The 24,360-nt window shown below is 43.8% G+C and overlaps 1 protein-coding gene across 3 annotated transcripts in view; it reads left to right on the top strand.

The window, feature by feature from the left end:
• Positions 1 to 24,360, top strand: part of FUT10 (fucosyltransferase 10) — a 133,736-nt gene that overhangs the window by 37,519 nt on the left and 71,857 nt on the right. For all 3 annotated transcript variants that reach the window (XM_059384348.1, XM_059384347.1, XM_059384346.1), the window contains exon 3: positions 19,467 to 20,302. In XM_059384348.1, coding sequence (XP_059240331.1) covers positions 19,467 to 20,302 — 836 coding nt within the window. The remainder of the gene's footprint in view (positions 1 to 19,466; positions 20,303 to 24,360) is intronic.

The following is a 24,360-nucleotide window of genomic DNA, read 5'->3' as shown; positions in this document are numbered from 1 at the left end:
AACTTAGTCTTTGCCAAATATGTACCCGGTGGGAGAGTCTGGATTTTCACTTGAGAAATTTCCTGTGTTAAGTTCATGGACACTTCCCGACAGGCCTTTTGAAGACTGATCTGCTCTCGCTCTCACAGTCACCACTAGGAGGCAGCACCCTTCCCCCCTACCTGCTGTCTCAGGCCTGCTCAGCAACAGAGCTGATTCCATTTCCCGCCTGGCAGGCCAACTATTTGCAGTGCATACCAATCCTCTGGGCAGCGTTAGAGTCACAGAGGAGGCAGGAAACGGAAAAGAGATCGTTTCCTTGGATCAGGGCGAGATAACACTCTAAAAATTAAATATTCAAGGACTATTTCCCTAGGGAAGGATCTCTTAATGATACATGGAAGGACATCTGTTTGGGACTTCTGGTCCCCTCCTGGGTACTTGGGTCCCGGAAGTGTGTGCCCCTGTTCCCTAGTATGCAGCCAACTCTCAGACATTTCCCTGAAGTGAGTAAATAATGCCCCAAGGTCAGAACAGAGACTACCTCCTGAACCAAAGCCACTTCACACGTTTTTGTGAGATTAGGTTCCCGCTGCTGGGATTATCTCTGTACGAGAAGCTGTTTGTGTTGGACTGCACCGTTGCATTATTTAGAGGCCCCAAAATGTGCACCGCCTCCCTCTCTACCCACTATGCTTCTGGTCTGCCAGTCGTTTGATGAGTTTATAGTTGTAACAAGGATAAAACATCGTAAAAGGGCACAACAGTAGCTGTGCTTTTCTTTTGATTATTTCCAGAGAAGGAATTTGTACAGTTTCCTGCGATGGATGACTGCACACATTCCGAGTGAATTTTGAGTGTATTTTACATGAGGGGCAGTGCCCTGTGCCCCCAGCATCCTCCAGGCAGAGAGCTGAAAGTGACCCCAGCACACATCTGCCCCACGCCCCCGAAATCCCTCCAACAGCATCCTTGAAACATATTGTGCCCATCTCTCCTGACTCTTTTGGGTGGTGGAAGATCTCACGCTTACTCTTTATGTTATTTTATTTTAATTATTTTTTAAAGATGTATTCGTTTATTTTAGAGAGAGTGAGCACAAGCGGGAGGGACAGAGGGAGAGGGAGAGAGAATCGCAATCCGACTCCCCTCGGAGCGGGAAGCAGTACTCGGGGCTGGATCTCAGAACTGTGAGATCATGACCTGAGCCGAAACTAAGAGTCAGTTGGGCGCTTAACTGATTGAGACCCCCAGGCGCCCCTCACTCTTATTTTTAAGATCAACTCCTGAAAGACGAAGTTTACATATCGTTAAGTGTGCACATTTTAGGTCAGCAGTTGGTGAGTTTTAACAAGTGTAGGAATCCAGATATAGAGCATTTAGTCACTCCAGAAGGTTCCCTCGTGCTCCTGTTCCTCAGCCTCCCCTTACTCCCCACTCCCCACTCCCGCCTCCCCAGGAAACCACTGATCTGATTTCTGTCACCATAGGTTAATTTTGCTTGTTTAGTGGCTTTATGTATTGAATTGCACACGAAGCACTCTCTTTTGTCTGCCTTCTGTCATGCGGATTTTCGAGATTTCTCTATTTTCCAATCAAGAAGAGACGAAACTCCAGTTTTTAACACCACTAATGTACATGACAAGGAATAAGACTTGGCTGAGTTTGGTCCGTGCCTCTTCTGCCCGGATGGAGCCTGGAACGTGGGCTGGGAGTTGTTTCCTTTGACAGGATTGTGGCCCTGGGGGGTTACCAACTGTCCTGCATTGCCCTGGGCTCAGCGAGTTCCTCAAGTACAGGATTTTCAGTGGTAAAACCCAGCAGGTCCCAGGCAGATGGGAGGTTGTGGGAGGTTGGTCACCCTAATCCCCTCTGGTAGGTACTCTGTTGGGGTTAAGGTAGAGCCTGAAATCAGCCATAATACCTGGCTTGCTGAAATGTAACTCGGAGGCAGCTGGGGCGATTGAAGGTTGCAGAGAAGGATGAAGGGCTTCGAAATGCGGACGCTGGTGTGACCACTCTGCCCTAGGAATGCTGTGGGGAGGTGCCTTCCCCCAAGCTTTCTTCGACCAAACAGCTGGCCAGTGATCTCAGAGCTGTATGCATTGTGTCTCTGTTTAGCAGAGCTCGGAGAACATGCAGATTAGCATATCCTATTTTTCCCGTAAACAGATCCTCCTAGTTCCAGGAAGACCCCTTGTCACACATCACGTGCTTGAGAAACAGTGATAAGGGTTTGTGAGTCCCCTGCAGGATGAATAAAGGCGAGAGCAAAGCAGAGCAATGGGTCTTCGTCTCTGACCTCTGAGCTCCTTGCCTTCTCCTCTCTGTCACAGCCAAGCTTGGAGTGATCTTTCCTCTGCTAGTACAGGGATTGCTGGCCATTCCCGGCAATATATATGTCACGTGTGTTATGTGTATATAATATGTATATAATACATGTTCTATGCAACATATTTCATATAATATGTTATATGTGCAACGTATAATATATATTGTGTAAATGGCATATATACAGTAGTACTCTAAAGCATCCGGGGTATGAGATTTGGAACAGTAGAGAAAGGGCAAGAAAAATGGACATTTTATGTTTCTTCACCGTGAGGCTGTCAGTGACAAAGAGCCCAACTCGAGGAGAGTCCCTCTGGAAACCAGCTGTGGGGGTGGCTGAGACTTGCATCCGTCGAAATCAGTTGACTTCAACGAATGAGTTTTTTCTAATACTTTGGTTACCTAATTTATTCAGGTCATACTTGTTTTATTACTGTTCTATTTTCCAGAATACTATTTAAAGAGCATTGACATTTAAAAGTTTAAATGTAATCAAGATTACAAGGTATGTATTTGAAAGCACCAAGATTAGCTAGTCATCATTACTGTGTCAAGGTGCTTGGTTTGATGGACTCCCGGCTTGATTATTTTGATGTGCTTAATTTAAAAAACCCACCCAGTTTTTCAGCTGAATTACAAGGCAGTGCTCTAGCAGGGCTTCTCTGAGGATGTGTTTCCGTGTCATTTACATCTGAAGTAATTACTTAGCTGGATGTTAGCACAACATACTCACCTGTTGATGTTCCAGTAACTTGTAATCTGCCAGCTTTCCTTTTGGGGTGGATGAAATGCCTGGCGGTTAACTGTGCCATATAATTTTCCACATAAATTCTCAAATATGATACCCTTAAAAAAGAATGCAGGCTTCCAAGGACAGTGTTTTCTCAGTAGTGCTGGGGATGTTACGGGAGTTTGTGAGGACACTTGTGAGCTTTTATGTATCCTACAAAGTTTGCGAGATTGTTTTTAATGCTTCTTTTCAGAGAGGTGCCTTATTTTTTCCATTAATTTTTTGAGTAGGGGTGCCTGAGTGGCTCAGTGGGTTAAAGCCTCTGCCTTCAGCTCAGGTCATGATCCCAGAGTCCTGGGATCAGGCCATGCATGGGGCTCCCTGCTCAGCAGAGAGTCTGCTTCTCCTTCGTCTGCCTGCCCTTCCCCCTGTTTGTTCTCTCTCTTTCAAATAAATAAATAAATAAACCTTTTAAAAAATACATAAAATTACACAAATAATACATGAATATATCACTAAAAGCAGTAAAAAAGTGAAAAATAAAATTTCACCTTTACTTTCGCAATCTCTGTCCCAGTCAGATTAATGGCTATCCTACTAGAATTTTAATGTGTAATCGAATTCAGCCTATAGTTCTCTGTTGTTTTTTTTTTCTTACATTGAGCCATATCATAGATATATATTGGTTTTTCCATTTAAACATATGTTTAAAAATTTTTCTCAGGTTAGAATATATCAGTTTACTTCATTATTTTTAAAGCTTTGTTGATTCAGTAGTGTAATGGCACCTAAATTCATTTAATTAATCATCCCCCTGTCCATGGTTAAGTTATTGCTGTTTTTCTGTCATGTTCCTATAAACTTACTTCTTTGTGTCTGTTCATATGTATTAGTATTTCTCCAAATATCTGAGAACGGAGTTGCTGTGTCAGTGGATAAATTAAATTAAGATTTTGCTACATACTGCCAAATTGGCCTCAAAAAGGCTGTACCATTCCTTCCCAAAGTTTGAATTCTTTTTACATGTGAAAAATTTGAGACAAAACAGAAAGGGATAATTGAATTTTGCAAGCTCAAACAGCAAATTGGGAATTTGCTCTGCTTTTAATAAAATCTTATTTATTGCTTACTTATACATTTGACTTGTGTTAAAACTCAAGGAAAACCTGCCACTTGATTATTGATTTATCATCAAGTTATAATTTCATGGACTTCATATGCGTTCAGGTTTAGAATAAATTTTAGTGTTTTCCATTACTGACTGCTAAGAGGTCTCTGTGTCACAAACACTGAAGGAAATGTGGTTCTCATGGAACGGTCAAGACATTACCTCTACCTACAAGGTCTTCCACACCAAAGCTCACGTTAAGAGTCTAGTTCTTTAGCAGTTCCTTAAGATCCCTTTTTCCATTTTTATAACTCACTAATTCCTTCTCAAATCATTGACTCTGACAAGAGAAAAAAAACTTTTTTTTTTTGCAAAGAATTAGTAACCTGATGCCAAAGTGTTGCTAAGAATTCACATTCTTTTTTATGAGGTGGGAGTATCACTAACTAGTCCACCCTGAGGTCTTATCATAAGTAACTAAAATAAAACCGCTACACCTGTCAGAGTAAATGAGGCAGGAGAGTGTTTCCAAGGTGAAGTAGGGGATTTTCTTTTCAATTCATTTCACCCGCTTCTCTCTAACTTAACATGCCCCTTTATGGTTGTGGAAACTTGTCGGCCTCATTGGGTGGAGATCAAGTCATGAAATCGAACAGCTAGGAATGTGAACTGAAATCCCTATTTTGTGATAGGACTGAAAAAAGTTTGCAGATGACATATATATGAAGGTCTTTTGAGGCTTTGATTTAATTCTAAGACTTATTTAGAATTTTTACTGGTTCCGCATTTGAGCTCCATCCCTCTGGCACACGCTTGCCGTTTGCACCACTTTGTACTTTTACTTCTTGCTCTTTCTTTACCTCTTCCTGCCAAAGTAAGCGAAGGCCTGACTTCTGCAAAATAAGATCTGAAAATGCATTTGTTTATTTTCCAAATATCTTTGAGTACGTACTACATCCTGGGCATGACGTTAGGTTCTGCAGGCAGAGATTAACAAGACATGGGTCCAGAAAGTTCTCCGTGTCTGGTGGGGGGCCAGGTGGGGGCACCCCTAATTGCAGTTGAGGATGATGAATGCTGGAGTCCAGACCAAAAGCCACAAGATATCTGAATAGGGAACAATGGACATGAGGAGGTGGGCAACTTGGAAAGCTCTTCTTTGAACCGTCTTCATCTCCTGGAAGTCCACTGGCAGTAGCAATGTAGTTAGGGAAAGAGTGGGAAAGATCTCATCGGACTCACTGCTTCTCAGTACACCAGCATACACACTTCCTCAACATCAGGTCACAGACTAATGCCAATGACATTCAACCGCATTAGGCTGTAAATATCCAAAACCTGACCAAATAGAGGCTTCGCAATCAAGTCATTAATTCATTCAATGAGCTGGAAATCTAGGGCAGGTAGACCTGTTTTGTTCGGCAGCCCAGCATGTCACGGGGTCATTTTCCCACATGGTCTGTCATTTCCCACACTGTCATTTTCCCACACGGTCATCAGCTGTGTGGCGGTGGCAGCCGAAAGCCTCTGACCTCACCTGCCTAAGCACGTCCAACAAACCACATACTCGGAATGATGGTATCCCTCCCTGAGCACGTCTCGTGCTTCTCTTCTGCGCACCTGCTCCTTGCTGGTGACCCGCTCACAGGGCCTGCAGCTTGGGATGGCAGGGATCACCGAGCCGTGAGTCGAGGCACCTTGCACATGAGGCTTCCCTGGTTAGGTTTAGAGTTCCCGAGGAAGTTTCCATTTCGGATTTTGGGGTTGGGTCTGTTCTTCGAGCCATCTATAGGATGGGGTGTTTGGCGGCAGATTTCATCTTTCCTTGAGTATGAGTAATAGAGCATAAATATCACTGTAAATTCTCTTTCTTTTTTTTTCCATCAAGACATGGGTAGTGATTGGACTCAAGTGTTGTAATAAGTGTGTTCTTATTTGACTCTTTCATGCTCTGACACACTGATACACTTCAATAAACTCAACAAATAAATAAACAATAAACTATTTATTTATCAATAAATAAATAATAAATTTATTAACGAATTATTTATTAATTAAATAATTAAAATTAAAATAATTTAAATAATTAATGATTTAAATAATCAAATTATTAAATTTTAAATAATTAAATAATTAACGGTAATAATTTAAATAATTAAAATTAATTAGTAATTATTTATTAATAATAAATAAATGAAGAACTATTTATTGATAAATAAATAATAAATAAATAAACTAACTCAATAAATAAACTCAATAAACTCACCCCCTGATGTTAAGCATTGCTTTTCTTTGGGAATATGGGTGATGTTTCTCTTCTCCTTCATCTCCCCTCTACTCTCTGTTTGTTCTTTTATTTTTAAAAAAGAATTTACTCGAGAGAGAGAGAGAGAGAGAGCAAGCGAGAAAGGGCACAGGAGGGAGAGGGGCAGAGGGAAAGGGAGAAGCAGATTCTGCTGAGCGGGGAGCCTGAGGTGGGGCTTGATCCCAGGACCCGTGCCCCAAGCCGAAGGCAGACGTTTAACTGACTGAGCCACTCAGGCGCCTCTCTCCTCCTTCTTTTATTTATTAATTTTTTTTAGCACAGGAAAATTTCTTGTATTGAGCCTGTATCTACTACAAGTTTGATGAAAAAACTTAAATAAAATAAATATTAGAGGAAAATGTTTGGGTCCTTTGCTGTTTTACTCTTTTTGACTGTCTTAGCGAGAGAGGTGATCTCACCTGTTCATAGGATTAAACCGGGGCCCATAAAATACAATTTATACATCGTACCCCTAAGGGCTCCTAACGTGGACCTAAAATTCTTGACCCAGTTTGTTGATTTCTTGGTGTTTCCGTGATGAGACCTGTACATCAGAAAGCCAAGCTAGGAGTGTGTTAGGCATGGTGAACTTGGGAGGGCGCTGCTTTCTTCTGCACTGTTTCTCTCTTGCGGAGAGTAACTCCAAGACGATTAAATGGAGTGGGACACTGGAGGTTTTGAGAGTGAGGAGACTTTATTTCCCTAGGTCCTAGCTTCCCACTAAGGTCAAATGTGGCCCAAATGCTAAGTGGAATGCCACGATTTGGCAGTCCAGTATCCACCAGGCAGATACACTTGCTTTGGAAAAAGGCACTCGGTTGTCTTGATCTTTGGTTTCAGAGGATGTAATTAACTTGGAGGTTGATTGCTGTACTGAGGACTGACTTCTGTCGAATGTCCTCCAGCTGAGAGCCCAAGGACAGACTCATGGACGGTGTGCACTGAAGTCTTAGTTGCTAGTGAGGATGTCAGCGGGAACAAGTGATTTGGGATGCAATTCACCCACCTCAAGAAAACAGCTATTTTGTACCCCAGTGTTCAGAGTTCAGCTTTTGACCCATAAAGTACAACAGTGGGGAGAGGACTGAAGTGACTACATACACACGCTAAATGAGGTAGTGCTATGTGATCATGAAAAAGAACTGGGCAGCTCTGCATTCACGGACAAGGAAATAGCGTCATGCAGGTTTCATGGATTCTGCCAGGCTCATGTAGTATATATAGCGTGTTTTCACTTACGTAAAAAAGATTTACTTTGTTCTAAAAAGCGTTTGCCTGTTCAGATTTTGACATCTCAACAATCACCATGTATCTTGTAGCTGGTGGTGTCCCTTCAGGCACCGTCAGCACCAGGAGGGATGTGGTTGTGGCAGGCTGTGTGGCTGTGAATGGGACCGTTTGAGGAAAACGAATGTAGGTCAAGTTAATGTCCGAAAACTTTCTTTCTTATTTTTTTTAGAGAGGGGAGAGAAAGGAGGGGCAGATGGAGAGAGAGAATCTCAAGAAGGCTCCATGGCCATGGAGCCTGAACGGGGCTTGATCTTACAACCCTGAAATCCTGACCTGAACCATAATCAAGTCAGACACTTAACCAACTGAACCACCCAGGTGCCTCTAATTGTTTTTGTTTTTAAGATTTTACTTATTTAGGGACGCCTGGGTGGCTCAGTGGGTTAAAGCCTCTGCCTTCGGCTCAGGTCATGATCCCAGGATCCTGGGATCGAGTCCCACATCGGGCTCTCTGCTCAGCAGGGAACCTGCTTCCTCCTCTGTCTCTCTCTCTCTCTGCCTGCCTCTCTGCCTCCTTGTGATTTCTGTCTGTCAAATAAATAAATAAATCTTTAAAAAAAAAAAAAAAGATTTTACTTATTTAGGGGCGCCTGGGTGGCTCAGTCAGTTAAGCCGCTGCCTTTGGCTCAGGTCATGATCCCAGGGTCCTGGGATCGAGTCCTGCATCGGGCTCTCTGCTCAACAGGGAGCCTGCTTCTCTCTCTGCCTCTGCCTGCCACTCTGCCTGCTTGTGATCTCTCTCTCTCTCTCTCTGACAAATAAATAAATAAAAGAATAAATATTTTACTTATTTATCTTAGATAGAGAGAGAGAGAGCTCAAGCAGGAGGAGGGGCAGAGGGAGCGAGAGAGAGAATCTAGAGCAGACTTCCTCCTGAGCATGGAGCCCAACTCAGGGTTCAATCTCATGACTCTGAGATCATGACCTGAGCGAAATCAAGAGTTGGACACTTAACCGACTGAGCCACGCAGGCGCCCCAGTCTGAAAACCTCTTTCTTCCGGTAATGCCAAGAAAGCACTGGCATCAAAACTTGGGGGATGGGGTCAGTGGTTTGGAAGAAAATCCCAGAGATGAGGCGCTGCATACTTTTAAGCAACGTTATATGGCTAACAGCCTTGATGGCCCAGAGTGAAACATTGTGTAGAAAACCGCAGACATCAAAGATTCAAAAATAGTTCAAAGACTTGGATTCTGTATCTGAAGACATTTTGGATACTTTAACCAATATAACAGGTATTTTTCTAAGTATTCAGAAAAGTGATAAATGACAAAAATCGATAAGCAAATCTTAAAGAGCTCTTTTAATCAGTATAAATAAAAATTCTAAGAAAGCACTAGATCATTGTTTAATTGGAAATAATTTTCTTAGTGACAAAACAAACAATAGTACATCTTACCATTGGTTTTTCCTAGATGTCGTTAAATGTGGTATTTCCTCCCCTTTCCTTCCTTCCTTTTTGCTTCCATCTATGCATTTCTTCTTCTTCTTTTTTTTTTTTTTTTGCAGAAAAAAACCCTTTTTTTTCTTGTTTTAATGCAGAACATTCAAGAAACTATTAACGGAGGGAAGGGACCTGGGTTTCTGGTACATGGGAGAGGGAGACAGTTTTCCTATACAATCTTATGTTTATTTTAGTCTTCATCAAAGCTACAGATACTCCAGGTTTGAGTAACAAGTGGTCAGCTCTTTAGGTGACCGCTTAAGCCTTGTACCTGATAACTCTTTTGGTTGTTACCCCCAGATCTCAAAATAACATGGTGGCATTCCTCTTTAATGATTTTTCAGCATTAGGCATTATTAACTCTCTGTGTTGGAAGATGAGGGTTTATTCTTTTACTGTCTCCTACTCACTCACTCACCCTTCTTGAATCTCCACCGTCCACTTATATTATCAGATTGGCTAGATCAATATTCACCCTACAGTTTTATGGCTGTGCAAATGATATTTGTAAATGAACCATCTAGCTCACTGATGACTTGTTTGCCCTGAGTTAATAATTGAGTCTTATTTATTTTTTTAATTGCTTTTTTAAAAAAATGTACTTATAAGCAGTTCAGCCCCGACTCTGACCAGCGAGAAATAATTATTCCGTTCTTTCTCCTGCTACGGCTATTTGACTGCTGCTACTCTTGAATTTCAGCTAATGGCTTAATATTTACATTCATAATCATGAGATCCCTGGAGCTTATTTTATTCATCTTTGAAGCCCCAGAGTTCCCAGTTTAATGCTTTCCAAATAGCAGGACTCGGTAAAACCTCGCTTTATAGGAGTGGTCCTGCTTCTCCAAGTCAGTGGTTTTGTCTCCATCAGAATCAGAATGCGAGCCCCAGAGATGTCCTAATGTGGCTTTCAATAACGAAGAATAAATTCTTCACATGCCTTGAGAGAGATCACGAACCCTAATCCGGGGTTATGTAGCCTTGCCATGGAAGGCTCAAGTGAGGGCTTCAGCAGAACATTCTAGAACTCTTTGAAGTGGCTTCGTCAGCAAGCCCTGGGTGACATCGCAGCTCCTATCTCCCTGGGGTCGGGGAGGGCAGTGGCTCGGGCTGTCCTGCAGATTGTCACTCTGCTCTGCTTCCTTCTTCCTCTTCTCTCCCGTCCTAATCATTACTGTGGGAGAAATGGAATTCCCTTTTGCGTTTAGGGTTAGACGCTGTCAGAGGTACAGTTTGCTGTTAAGCTTATTGCAGGCAGAAGGAGTAGGGAGGTAGCAATGGTAAGAAGAATTCTCTCAAACCCTGGAAGTCGTTTGAGCTTCATGAAGCAAATGATTTAATCCGAGGCAGGAAATGAGAACACACTTGGTGAGGCCGCTGGGTTTGGCCGGCAATACGGGTGATTTATGAGCCATGGTGTTTCGCCCATTGTTTCTTGAGCTTTAACATCTTTTAGCCACAGAGACTTTCATTTCCGATGGGCAAAAGGCTCCATAGTTAGATCTTCAAGCAATAAGAAAGTCTTCATCTCTTTCGTACATCCAAGGTCAAGAAACACAGTGGAGAGGATTTGGAGTTGGTGACGAAATGTAGACTTTGGTCAAATGCAGTTGTACAGGAGGTCTTCACTTCTGCGTCACCCTCCTTGTAGCTCCGTGAGTGATCACTACTCCGTATGTTTTAGTTAGCAGCTCAGAGAACGAGCCGGTACCTGAATAATCTGATGCTTCCTCTGGTTAAGGGAGCCGCCTCTTCTGATGTTGTATTTTCCCTTCTCAAGCGGGAGGCTTGCGGTTTTTTTCTCCTTCCCCATTCTCACCAGATGGACTGAGAGAGAAATAAACGGAGATGGAGAACTAGAAGCCTGGGATGGTGATAACAAGGGGATGAGAATTGTGAAGGAACCTAGTATTTTTAGGAAAATCAGGAGTTCAGGGAGCAAGAAAAAAAAAAAAAAACACAACCTGCCACAGAACCTGGAATAATACATTACCGTCAGATGGAAGTCTTAAGATTTTGAAATGGACTTCTGTGTTAATCACACTTTGATAGGGAAAAAGAAATTGTTCTAGGTATTTCAGACAGTGGGAATTTACTATGGGGATTGGTTGCGGAGGCTTCGAAGGGCCCGTGGAGCAAAAGAAGGGAGGGCAAGTTACGCACAATGAAGAGCGGGAGAGCGCTGCCATCCCTGAGCTGGAGAAGCTCAGGGGAGATCAGTTTACCCAGAGTGCTGGACGAAGGTCTCTGAGGCTCTGCTGTTGAAGGTGGTAGAAACCTGTGAGCTGGCACACCAAGGTCGTTGCGACTGCCTCTGTGGCTGGTGTCTCCCCATCACCATGCCATGGTCATGTTCCCAGGTGCTTCTGCTCTCTGTGCCACGGGGGAAGCCTTTAGGCTCCTTCTTGCGCTTCTACTTCCCAGTCCCCCCACAGGGCTCCATTGGCAGGACCTAAATGCAAGCCAGTCAGCAAGGGATCTTGAGAAATGAAGTTTGCAGGGTCTCTGCCCCTTTCACTGACTCAGAATGGAGCCGAGAAGCTAACAAGCCAGCAACTAACATGACCTCCTTTTAGAAAAAAGAGCTCAGGTTCCTCTGTGCTTGAACCCTGCTGAGCTGAGAGTACTGTAATCTTGGGAAAAACCCATTGTAATACTAAGCCCAGTGTTTGAATTCCCAAAAGAATGTATGGTCTGTTGGGGGACATTGGTGTATTTGGAAGAAACTAGTCTGTCCTGGAGAGAGGGTCTTTGCTTAAATTCTCTGCTTTCAAGGGGCACAGGCGTGGCTCAGTTGGTTGTCTGACTCCTGATTTCAGCTCAGGTCATGATCTCAGGATTGTGACATTGAGTCCGACCTTGGGCTCTGCTTTCATCGGGAGCTCTGCTTGGGATTCTCTTTCTCCCTCTTCCTCTACCCCCCCCCCACCACCACTTGGGTGCAGTCTCTTTCTCTAAAAATAAATAAATAAATAAAACTTTAAATTCTTTGCTTCCATGAGAGATTTATATAAAGCATTGATTCGTGGATCTATTTTGGTTGAAACTGTTTAAAAAATTAAAAAAGTTTAATCTTCCATATGCACGATGTTTTATTCCTACAGGAATTTGTAATTGGTATGTTTCAAGTCACTCCAAGAAAAAAATGCACATAAAAACCAACTTTGTCCAATCACATATAGTATTGGTCCAGCAAGCAAAAGTTTTAGGTATTGCTTAGGTCTCTGGGCCGTGTGCTCTGGGGGACAGTTCCTTTATATATTCTGGAGTTGTGTGTTGGAGTTAAGAAAACTGAAATACCTGTGATGTAGAGTTTCTGTAAGTTTCTACTTGGCCCCTTGCAGTAAGAGTCCAGTCCAATCCAATCCAGAGATTATGGTTAACTGAGTTCTGTGCACCTGAGGTGTATTTTGAAAGGGAAAAAGCAAAGAAAGGGTTATACTCAAAGGCAGAGCACCTAGCTTACTCTAAGAGGCTCAAACCAACCTTGGTGGTGATATCAGTGGAGAAAAAGAAGACATGAGAAGGACTGGGCTTTAGGGGAAGGTGGCTAGGTTAGTCAGGGCATGGTAATAGGTGATGTTCTCTGGGCTATCCAAGTTGGATATTTCTAGCATGCTGTTAGAGACCTGGCTGAAGGTCAGGGCAACAGTCTGGAGAGCGTATACATTTACGATCGATCAGTAGATCTGCTGGAGGCAGGCCAAGGACTTGGACATCAGGCGTGGGGATGAGGGACTTGGTGAGATATCGAGGGTGGGCAGGGGATCATCAGCAAACCAACATGGTGGGATTCTTTGCTGAATCTGGGCTCCGCAGGCCAAGGGCAGGCCGGCAGGCCACGGTGAGGCACGGTGAGAGGAGGACTCCGAAGAGCCGGACGGAATTTGGTCAGAGAGGGAGTTTTTGTCAGGACAGATCTTGGACTCGTGTGTTGAGGTGTCCGTGTCTATGTCCATGTCCCAGGGTCCCTCATGGTTTTGTTTCAGAGCAGAGGGTGGAAGAGAAAGGGCTCCAGGCACCCCTGCCCTCTAGCTGGGAACTCTGAGCACCCGGAGAGCTCTCAATTTGAACGTGGCCTACTAGACTCCGTTTCCTTCGCAAGGCTCTGAAGGCTGACACCGGCAGGGCTGGGGCAGAGCTTGTGTGGTGGGCACTCTCCTCTGAGGGACTCAGGAGCTTTTGGAGCCCCCTGGACAGTGGGGGAAGGCAAGACCCGGGACAGGCCCGGGGTGAACCTCTGCCCTCCTGCGGAAGAGGAAGGGTGAGGTGTCTCACCCAGGGTGGTGCTGCGTGAGTGGAAGGCAAGGTTTAGGGGGTGAGGTGAGGCTGTGGCAAGTGCAGGAGAACCTCGCCCTTCTCTTTCTACCCTGTGCCAGGCCCCAGTGAGAATCACAGCTTAGTGCAGAAAACCATGTCGATTTTGAATGTATATTCTCCACATTGGGTGTGAACTGCGGCTTTGCACATTCAAACCAACCAACCAACAAATCCATGAATGTGTACAGGGTAAGGTGGACGGATAAACCGTTCAACACCTGTTAGGGTGATTTACAGCTGTTGAGAGTTGGGGCGGATGGTCCTCGGGACCCTGTCTTCTTGCCTCAGGCGCTGCACCGCCAGGAAGGGGCTGCAGAGTTACCGACATAGAGCACAGACCCAGGAAGGGGGCGTGAGAAATTTCCAGGCCCAGGGGTTAGAGTGAACAGATGCTAACTGAACAGGCATAACTGAGGGAGGCCTCCATGAAGCGAAGTTGATTAAAGGACAGGCAGAAGGTCTCGTGAAGAGAGATGGTGGAGAAGAAGGGAGAATACAGGTCTAGAAGTTCGTATGAGAGCGTTGGGAGTTCAGTCGCCTGCCCGCGACCCTGACTTGGCTGGAACCCGGCCACCTACGGAGGCGCGTGTATGGTGTGGGTGGGCCTCCACGGCCTGTGGTTAAAATTTCTCCTGGGGGTGCCTGGGTGGCTCAGTCTTTAAGCGTCTGCCTTCGGTTCAGGTCATGATCCCAGGGCCCTGGGATCGAATCCTTCATCTGGCTCCCTGCTCTGTGGGAAGCCTGCTTCTCCCTCTCCTGCTCCCCCTGCTTGTGTTCCCTCTCTCTTGCTGTGTCTCTCTCTGACAAATAAATAAAATCTTAAAAAAAAATTAAAAAAAAAGAATTTCTCCTGGGGTGATTGGGGTCTTTCCCAGCAGCCAGCACCATTCCTTACCATTTTCAGTTAACACACAGAACCTTAGAGAAAATAATTGACCTGATGGGGATTGTGTGGGTAAGTTGAGAAAATTCATGTGACATGGGCTTTAAAAAGAACCATGAACCATGCAAATTCTGGATGGTAATATATGGCCTAAATTGTTTTCCCCCCAAAGTTTTAGTTTCTTTTAATGGGGTATTCTTTTTTTTTTTTTTTTTAAGATTTTATCTATTTATTTGAGAGAGAGAGCGATCACAAGCAGGCAGAGAGGTAGGCAGAGAGAGGGGGGCAAGCAGGCTCCCTGCCGAGCAGGGAGCCCAATGCAGAGCTTAATCCCAGGACCCTGGATCATGACCTGAGCCGAAGGCAGATGCTTAACGAGGTGCCCCTCTACTGGGGTATTCTTTGTGTGGTACACACTTTAAGGACAGAATTCTTTTTAAAATCAAGGATTATTTCTGGAGGACATTTTGGGGTGGGGGGCGTTTTTCTTTTCCTGATGAAGGCATGTGTCTTCCTGGGTGGGCTGGGTTTAAGCTGGGTCACGTTTTGGTGGATGTGCTTGGGAGCGCCCGGAGAAAGTCATTCAAAAGAATCAGCATTGGAGCAGGGACCAGAGATCTTTCTCGTCCTGTAGCACCAGCCGTTGTGAAAATTCTCGTCCCCACCAGGGATTTTGGGTTCCAGATAAATGACTCCAACTTTGTTAGTGAAGTGGGGTGCGTAATACATGTTGCCTTCTGTTTTCACCAGTCTGGGTGGGAATAATAAAAAAAGAATCTATGCCCTTGCAGAAGAAAAGGAGCCCACAAACCTATCATAAAGTATTGTCGCTCTTCGGCTCGTCTGCCGCTTCAAATTCCGTCTCCGCAGTTAGCAATCTGGCACCCTTTGCCGGCATTAATTTTATTCCATTTGTATTCAAGTCGCAGTTCCCTTTACAGTGCACGTTAGTGCTTAAGATCTTGTGTGTCAGCTGTTATGTCAGGGGACAAATGAATTTGTCAGTATTCAGTAAACAAAATCGCCCCGAGAAGTGAACGTTTGAATCCAAAGTTTTACATGTAAGAGCAGGTGAAGATGACTGTGGAAACAAGTGAACGAATCGCCTACAAGTTAGTCACATTTTTTATGGATTTTCCATAGTGTCATTGACTTTTATTTCTTTCAGTGTTCCAACTCCTATTATTGTGGGCAGTGCCCTGGAGCTGGAGGGAGTGAAATCACTCAGTTGTCTCTTGAGCCACATACAGAAATTGTCCTGTATCGTCACTCATATTCAAGACCACGAGCTCCTCAGTGGAGAACAGTATGGGTTCCTGAACAGTGCTTGAAGCTAGGAGCGCCAACCCCCCTGACACAGTCAAAAACCTGGGTCTAACTTTGGACCCCCAGAGCTTAACTACTAATAGGCTGCTGTTCACTAGAAGCCTTCCTGATAATATCAGTAGTCAGTTAACACATATTTTGTATATGTGTTATATACTATATTCTTACAATAAAGTTAACTAAAAAAAGATAATGTTATTAAGAAAAACATAAAAGAAAATACATTTACGGTACTGTATTCTGTATTTATTGGAAAAAAAAAAAAACCCAAAACCCACATGTAAGTGGACCCCTGAAGTTCAGGTCTGTGTTATGCAAAGGTCAACTGTATTTTAGGTCTGTTATGGTTCTCATGTCCCTGTTCTCTGGTGCTGACAATCTGAAACTGTAGGTTCAGGGGAGGAGCTCACTGGGCAAAATGCCATATTTTTTTAAATTTTCCCAGAAAATTTTGGTTTGGAAGAATCTGATTAAAAAAACCTATTTTAATGTGATTTTGGGCGTGTCTACATGTCTGTGTGTGTTATATGCATCGTGGGGAAGTAACTAGGAAATACTTTTTAAGGTAACAAATGGAAGATGTTTCTGGAAAGTTAGGTCTTTTTGACTTGCCTCTCTGTTAAAGAGACATTCCCCCACTTTTAAGATGCCCCCCCCCTCCTATAAGCTAAACAGAATTCAGAGGAATGTGCTAGAACCCCATACTCTCATTTTTTAAAAAGCTGTGTTCTTTTCTAGAGCATAAATGTAAATAAAATTTTCTTGCTTAGATCTGCAGGCTTCTCTTACTCCTATAGATTGCATATGCCAGGCCCCCTACGCTCTTCTCCCCTTCCTTCCAACGTCGAGGTTCCAGAAGCAACTTGGCTGAAGGTATAATGAGCCGATGAGACTTCATCTCCTCGTTCTAATGAATGAAGGGCTCATGGCTCAAATTGGTACCGGGTGCAAGGCCCATTCACGTTATTAAACACAATCTGAGTGGCCCTAGAAACTGGCCACAGAAAGGTCTACACATAACCATTTTGGGTGCCTGTTTTGCTTCACTGATGTGGAGGAGCAGAGATGGAAGTCAGGCCCTCTCCATTCTCCGAAGTGCAGGAGGCAGGTGTTGTCTTGCTGTTTTCCTCCTCGGCGTCTTGGCTCTTTGCAGTGACACACCCAGGTGAGGCAAGTGAAAAATCACCCACGTGCCCTACAGTAGCAGCAGACAGCCACTGGGGTCCGAGTCCCTCGCTCAAGACTCCCGTGCCAGGCCCTGCCATTAATTCTAGACCCACTTTTGTTTTACTCAATACCCCTCCTATCTTATTTTTTTTATTTTTTAAGATTACTTATTTATTTGACAGAGATCACAAGTAGGCAGAGAGACAGGCAGAGAGAGAGGAGGAAGCAGACTCCCTGCTAAGCAGAGCGCCCGATTCGGGGCTCGATCCCAGGACTCTGGGGTTGTGACCTGAGCTGAAGACAGAGGCTTAACCCACTAAGCCACCCAGGTGCCCCACCCCTCCTATCTTAATCTTATATATCTTGATCCCTGCCCCTGAGGCCTGTGGACTCTAGTTCTTCCTCTCCTGGGCAAACAGCCCTGATTCTTGTTCTGCCTCCAGCCGACACTTTCTGTTCTAACTCAAGCGGGTAGGTTCCCATTCCCATCCTTGGCCAGTTAAAGCAGCAACCACTTCATGCGATAAATTGCCTTGCTCCTCAAACTTGCTTCTCTTTCACGTTTTCACGTTTGTCTGTGAACCTTTCTGACCACCTAACTCGATATGCCATTCCATTTTGGGCATGTAGGTGAGCGTTCTTCTTCTTTTTTTTTTTTTTTTAATTTTATTTATGTATTTTTCAGGCAGAGATTACAAGTAGGCAGAGAGGCAGGCAGAGAAAGAGAGAGGAGGAAGCAGGCTCTCCACTGCGCAGAGAGCCTGATGCGGTGCTCAATCCCAGGACCCTGAAATCATGACCCCAGCTGAAGGCAGAGGCTTTAACCCACTGAGCCACCCAGGTGCCCCGATATAACCATTTTTATAAATGTTCATCTTTTATTCCTGTTCACTGAGAATAAAAGCCTGGTATCGAGACAGTAGTACTTTGTCCAGCAACTTCCCTGGGCTTAGTAGATGTCCTGCAACATAATCTTAATTCTGTCTTTGTTTAAAAACCTTTCTTGATTAATTGGTTTCTCATTGATGTACTTTTGGCACCAAAGAGTACATATTTATTTGAGACAGTGTGCACTGGCATGAAATAATTAATTGCTATGAATTTTACTGGAGAACATGTTTTACTCCACAGGAAGCATCTATTTGCGCTACTCCCCCACCTCTGCCCCCAATGAATGGTGGAAAATGGAGGCTTTTTTTTTTTTTTTTTTTTGCCATTTCCTTACATTTGAAAACTCAAAACTTAAAAGCTCTAATCGTGGGCCACAAAATCATCAGTGTCAGAAACACAGAACTTTGGTGTCCCGTCCTGTGGTATTGTCTTAACCATTTCTCTGTTCTAGGAAGAACTCCTTCCTGATGGAGTCTCCATGCACACTGTCAGGAAACAACTTGCTCCCCACATCCGTCACTTCTGTCTGCCCATGATCGTGTTTCAGAGGTTTCCCAATTAATCCTGTGGAGGCTAGAATCACTCATAATTATAATCCTGTTATGCCTTCTTCATTTCTTGATGTGCTGGTTAATTCTTGTCCGTCCTGCGGCTGTCTGTAGCATAGTGCTGTTATCAGCCGTTTTGTCTTTAAAAAGCCTCTTGTCTACCACTTTGACGATGATTGATTCACTGCACTTTGTTGAAATCGATCATTTGGGGTGAAAAAAAAATCTGTCTTGCATATTTATTCTGGTGACTTTTGCATGATTTCCCTTTTTCTTCGGGGCATCAGTCTGCCAAGCTGGTTGCTTTCCCCTTTTCTGGCTTCCTTTCTCCTGCTCTTTTCTTTTTTGAAGAATCATCTATCTTTTTATTTCTCCTGTGCTCTCTTAGACAACATGTCTGGGAAGAAAAGCCAATTGCTAGAGGCAGTGGAATGAATTCTCCCTTTAGAACCAGGCTAGACACTACTCCCATTTCTCTCTCTCTCTCTTTTTTTTTTAGATTTTATTTATTTATTTGACAGAGAGAGATCACAAGTAGGCAGAGAAGTGGGCAGAGAGAGAGAGAAGAAGGGAAGGGGGCTCCCTGATGAGAAGAGAGCCCGATGTCGGGCTCGATTCCAGGACCCTGGGATCATGCCCTGAGCCGAAGGCAGAGGCTTTAACCCACTGAGCCACCCAGACGCCCCTACTCCCATTTCTCTTAACATAAAATCAGAAGGAGGGTCCCTCTCCTTGGTGCTCTTCTCCCTGAGCAGTTTCTAGGGTGACAGTGTCATGATTGACCGCCAGGCATTTTGCAACCACTGTGACATGCTTCTTTGTAGCCTCGGACTTCTCCATATTCTCATCTTACCGGGTAGACTCCAAGTTGGACACTAAAATTCTCTCTCTTTTTTTTTTAAGATTTTTTTTTTTTAAAGATTTTATTTATTTATTTGACAGATAGAGGTCACAAGCAGGCAGAGAGGCAGGCAGAGAGAGAAGGGGAAGCAGGCTTCCCGCTGAGCAGAGAGCCCGATGCGGGGCTCGATCCCAGGACCCTGGGATCATGCCCTGAGCCGAAGGCAGAGGCTTTAACCCACTGAGCCACCCAGACGCCCCTAAAATTCTCTTGTACATACTAATATTTTCTTTTCTTCTTCTAGGCACTGACTTTAATATAAATAGCTTACCTCTGCCTCGGAAAGCCCATCACGACTGGGCCCTTTTTCACGAAGAGTCTCCGAAAAACAATTACAAGCTCTTCCACGAGCCAGTCATCACCTTGTTCAACTACACTGCCACATTCAGCCGGCATTCCCACTTGCCCCTGACCACCCAGTACTTGGAAGGCGTAGAAGTCCTGAAGTCACTCCAATACCTGGTCCCCTTGAGGTCCAAAAACAACCTTCGAAGCAGACTTGCTCCGCTGGTGTACGTCCAGTCCGACTGTGACCCGCCGTCAGACAGGGACAGCTATGTCCGAGAGCTGATGACTTACATCGAGGTCGATTCCTACGGGGAGTGTTTACGAAACAAAGATCTCCCTCAGCCGCTGAAAAACCCAGCCTCTATGGATGCCGATGGCTTTTATAGGATCATTGCACAGTACAAGTTTATCCTTGCTTTCGAGAACGCGGTGTGTGACGACTACATCACTGAGAAGTTCTGGAGACCCCTGAAGCTGGGGGTGGTCCCTGTGTACTACGGGTCCCCCAGCATTGCAGACTGGCTCCCGAGTAATAGAAGTGCTATTCTCGTATCGGAATTTGCTCACCCTAGAGAGCTGGCAAGTTACATCAGACAGCTGGACCACGACGACAGCCTGTACGAGGCCTACATAGAGTGGAAGCTGAAGGGTGAGGTCTCCAATCGGCGACTTCTTGCAGCGCTCAGGGAACGGAAATGGGGTGTGCAAGATGTCCGCCAGGACAACTACGTCGATGCCTTCGAGTGTATGGTGTGCAGCAAGGTGTGGGATAACATCCGGCTTCGGGAAAAGGTGAGCAAATCGAGGTTTGGCAACGAGGCGCTGGGAGGGCCATCTTGATGGTCTCTGCCATTGTGCATCCTTCTGTCCTAACCACTCCGTACAGCTCCTCATTCCCGTTCCAGAGGCCAGGAGCTGCATGGAGGTGACTGTTTCATTACCCTCCTGGGAGGACTGTTATGAGGTTTACGAGTCATGTCCTTCTTCTCGAAGGCCCCTTTCTTGTTTCTCGGAGAACACCATGCTGCAGGTGCTTGCCGGGCAGTGGAGAAGCAGGCTGCAGAGGTGGGAAGAAGAATAAAAAAGTTGGAAGTTCTGAATCTTACCCACATGGTCAATCCTTTAACTTTTCTATCACTGCTCTGGTTTCTGCTAGACCCTTACATGCTTGCTTCACAGGTGCTGCTTTGAAACTTAAATTCAGGGACGCCTGCTGGCTCAGTTGGTTAAGCATCTGCCTTCAGCTCAGGTCATGATCCCGGGGTCCTGGGATTGAGTCCCTGCAAGGTGCTTCCGCTCAGGGGGAGCCTATTTCTTTCTCTCCCTCTGCTCTTCCCCCTGCTTGTGCTCTCTCTCTCTCTGCCAAATACGTAAATAAAATCTTAGAAAAAAAAAAAACTTACTTTCATTTCACATATGCAGTCAGTTAACATCTCTTTCTCTCATTCTTGCTCTTTATCTTTCTGGCATGCACAGGCTTATTAATACAGATAAAATGTTCAAATAACGATGGATAACACTTAAAAGATTTCTTTTTCTTAAATTATTCTAAAGAAATTTCTAGGGCCTCTGGGTGGTTCAGTTGGTTAAACGTCTGACACTTGATCTCCACTCAGATGTTGATCTCAGGGTCATGAGTTCAAGCCCCGCGTCACAGCCTGCCTAAAAAAAAATAAAAATGGGGCATCTAGGTGGCTCAGTGGGTTAAAGCCTCTGCCTTCGGCTCAGGTCATGATCCTGGGGTCCTGGGATGGAGCCCCTCATCGGGCTCTCTGCTCAGCAGGGAGCCTGCTTCCTCCTCTCTCTCTGCCTGCCTCTCTGCCTACTTGTAATCTCTCTGTCAAATACATAAATAAAATCTTTAAAAAATAAAATAAAAATTAAAAAAAGGAAAGAAATTTCTTAGTAATGTCTTCAAATTTCTTAATTCTCTTAACATTTGGTTATTTACTTACTTTACTTATTTTTGCTAGGAATGATCCCACTTGTATATAACTAAATTTGTTAAAAGGTAGTTTACTAAAAGAAAAAGAAAGATTAGTTTCAATTACTTTTGAAATTAAAAAAAAAATGGGATTGCCCACATATACTACTTGGCCATCATCCATCATTCTCTTGCCTGACTCCCATATACACATAACATTTATCTACATTCTCTGAAGGCAAACAATTTTTGTTAAATATTGAAATGTGTTTTGATTTTTTCTTTTTTTTTGGCTAGCATATTAATTTTAGGCCAAACATAAGCCTACGCAGTATGTGGAATTATTTTTGTGTATTGTATGTATACTCTACAAGGCTTTCATATGCTAAATAGATGTTTATTTAGATGACTTAAAAGTGTTTGCAAGATCCTTTTCCTCATTTCAATTATTATAAAAATTTAAGTTACTTTATCTGGTTTTATATAACAAATTTTTATTCATGAAATCATTTATTTTAAGCCAAGTGTGTTGGTCAGTGGCACGAACACTAAATTTGACATCATTTTTCTCAGACACATCCTGATTTCCAGTCACTTCCTTTCTGACCTAATTTATAAGGCCACAGTACAGCAAAAATCAAAATCCACACACTGCAAAAAACGTGAGAGAAGGTAGAGACCACATTAATTGTCCATGCTATCCCCATTATTTCTTCTGAAAGTCGACCAAAGCAGAAAACAGAACGTCTGAGGGAGATGATTGCCTGGGCTGCATATCACCATCCTTGCCAGGCTTGGGGATTGTAGTCATAGAAAACCCGAGAACTACCCAAACCCTCACTGCTTCTGCACCTCACGGACGGCCTGTTGGAATGATCGCTGGGGACTGGAAGAGAGTGTAGGAGCTGGTAGCTAGCTTTTTAAAAATCATAGGAGAATGCATATATTCCTGCATTTCCAGAGAGACAGCTGACTGTGGAGTTTCAGAGCGCCTGAAGGTGGTGTGATTGAATGTCTTCTCTTTGGAGTCTTTGAAGAGAAAGAGATGGAAAGGGTTGTCCTCTGATGAGCTTCTGTTCCTCCCAGAGGGGTGGTCAGTGAAGATGATTAAAGGGCTTTGCTTGCATTTCAATGATTGTGCTACAATTCTTTTTTTTTTTTTTAAAGATTTTATTTATTTATTTGACAGAGAGAGATTACAAGTAGGCAGAGAGGCAGGCAGAGAGAGAGAGAGAGAGGAGGAAGCAGGCTCCCTGCTGAGCGGAGAGCCTGATGCGGGACTCGATCCCAGGCCCTGAGATCACGACCCGAGCCGAAGGCAGCGGCTTAACCCACTGAGCCACCCAGGCGCCCTGTGCTACAATTCTTAAATGGTGACGTCCTCATTATTGAAAAGCAGAATGAAATATATTGTGAAAGTAAGTTAAAGGGTTTTCAACCAGTTCTTTTTACTTGCATTTATTCATTGGTCTTACAAGATGTGTTAGAGCTTACATATGGCAGGTTTCTTCACTTTTTCTCCTTCAGCCAAAGAAAAGCTGGAAGAAATAATTTGTTTGCCTCTAACTCTGATCATTTTTTGTCTTGTGGTTGATAATAATTTATTATTGTGTTTAGATGTAGGAAATAATATAATATATGATATATTATATATTATATATATATTTGATATAAGAATATCAAATGCATTTCCCTTTTCTCTACTCTGCTCCTTCCCTGCTCTCCCTCCACACAGACCCAGGGAATTATCTGTTGCTGTGTAAACAATATTGTCACATACTTAGTGGCTTAAAACAACACACATTTGTCATTTCACAGTCTCTGTGGGTTACGTAGCTCATGGCTTAGGTGGGTCTGCTGGAAGCCTGGTATCGAAGGATCGGTCAGGGCTGGAGGTTCATCTGGAGGCTCAACTGGAGACAGGTCTGTTCTAAGCTCACGTTTATTGCCAGATTCAGTTTCTTGAGGCTGTAGGACTGAGGGCTTCAGCTTCTTGCTGGTCAGAGGCTGGAGGCTGCCCTCAGCCTTTAGAGGCCACTTGTAGTTCCTTTCATAGGGGCTTCCCCAACATGGCTGCCTGCTTCCTCAAAGCCAGCAAGGGAGAGAGAGAGTCCAGCAAGACCGGCATATGTTACCATGTATACATAATCACATACATTCTCTCACCCTTGCTGGCCTAGAAGCAAGTGACAATTAACATGCACATGCGAGTGGGAAGGATTACAAAGGTGTGAATACCAGCACGCGGGAATGCTGGGGGCCATCTGTAGTCTGTCCACCACACAGACTGAATCCGAGTATGCCTGTGCTCTGTGTTGTACACTTTATTTATATAGGGAAAAGACTTTCAATATTGAATTAATTTAGTCAGTTAAAGAATATTTAATGATGAATGATCCTTTCCTCAAAAAAGGCTATCATAGGAGATATAACATGGAATCATTATAGATACAACTTCACACAATTGGGATAAACTTTTAAAAAATTAGCTTTGAGGTATAATTGATGTAGAATAAACTGTACATATTTAAAATGCATATTTATTGTGGCATAGACTTGTGAAACCATCACCACAATCAAGATAAGAAACATTTCTATCCTCAAGAGTTTCCGCGTGTCCTTTTCTAATCCATCCCTCTGACCCCTTCCTTGGACAACCATACATCTGCTTTTTCTCACTTTTGTCAAAGAACCTAAGTCAGTTTTCTAACATTCTATTAAATGGAATCATGTCGTGATTCTCTTTTGTGCCTGGTTTCTTTCAGTCCACGTCATAACATTGACCTTCATCCACAACACTGCGTGTATCAATAATTTCTCTTTATTGTTGATGTTTGCACGGACCAAAATGTCCTTATCCATTCACCTGCTGATGGACATTTGAGTTGTTTCCAGTTTCTGGCTGTTACAAATAAAGCTGCTAAGT

The sequence above is a fragment of the Mustela nigripes genome, chromosome 18 (assembly GCF_022355385.1).
Source record: "Mustela nigripes isolate SB6536 chromosome 18, MUSNIG.SB6536, whole genome shotgun sequence".
In the NCBI taxonomy this organism is placed as follows: Eukaryota; Metazoa; Chordata; class Mammalia; order Carnivora; family Mustelidae; genus Mustela; species Mustela nigripes.
Note: the sequence above shows the minus strand (reverse complement) of the source record. Positions and strands in the feature narration are given on the sequence as shown.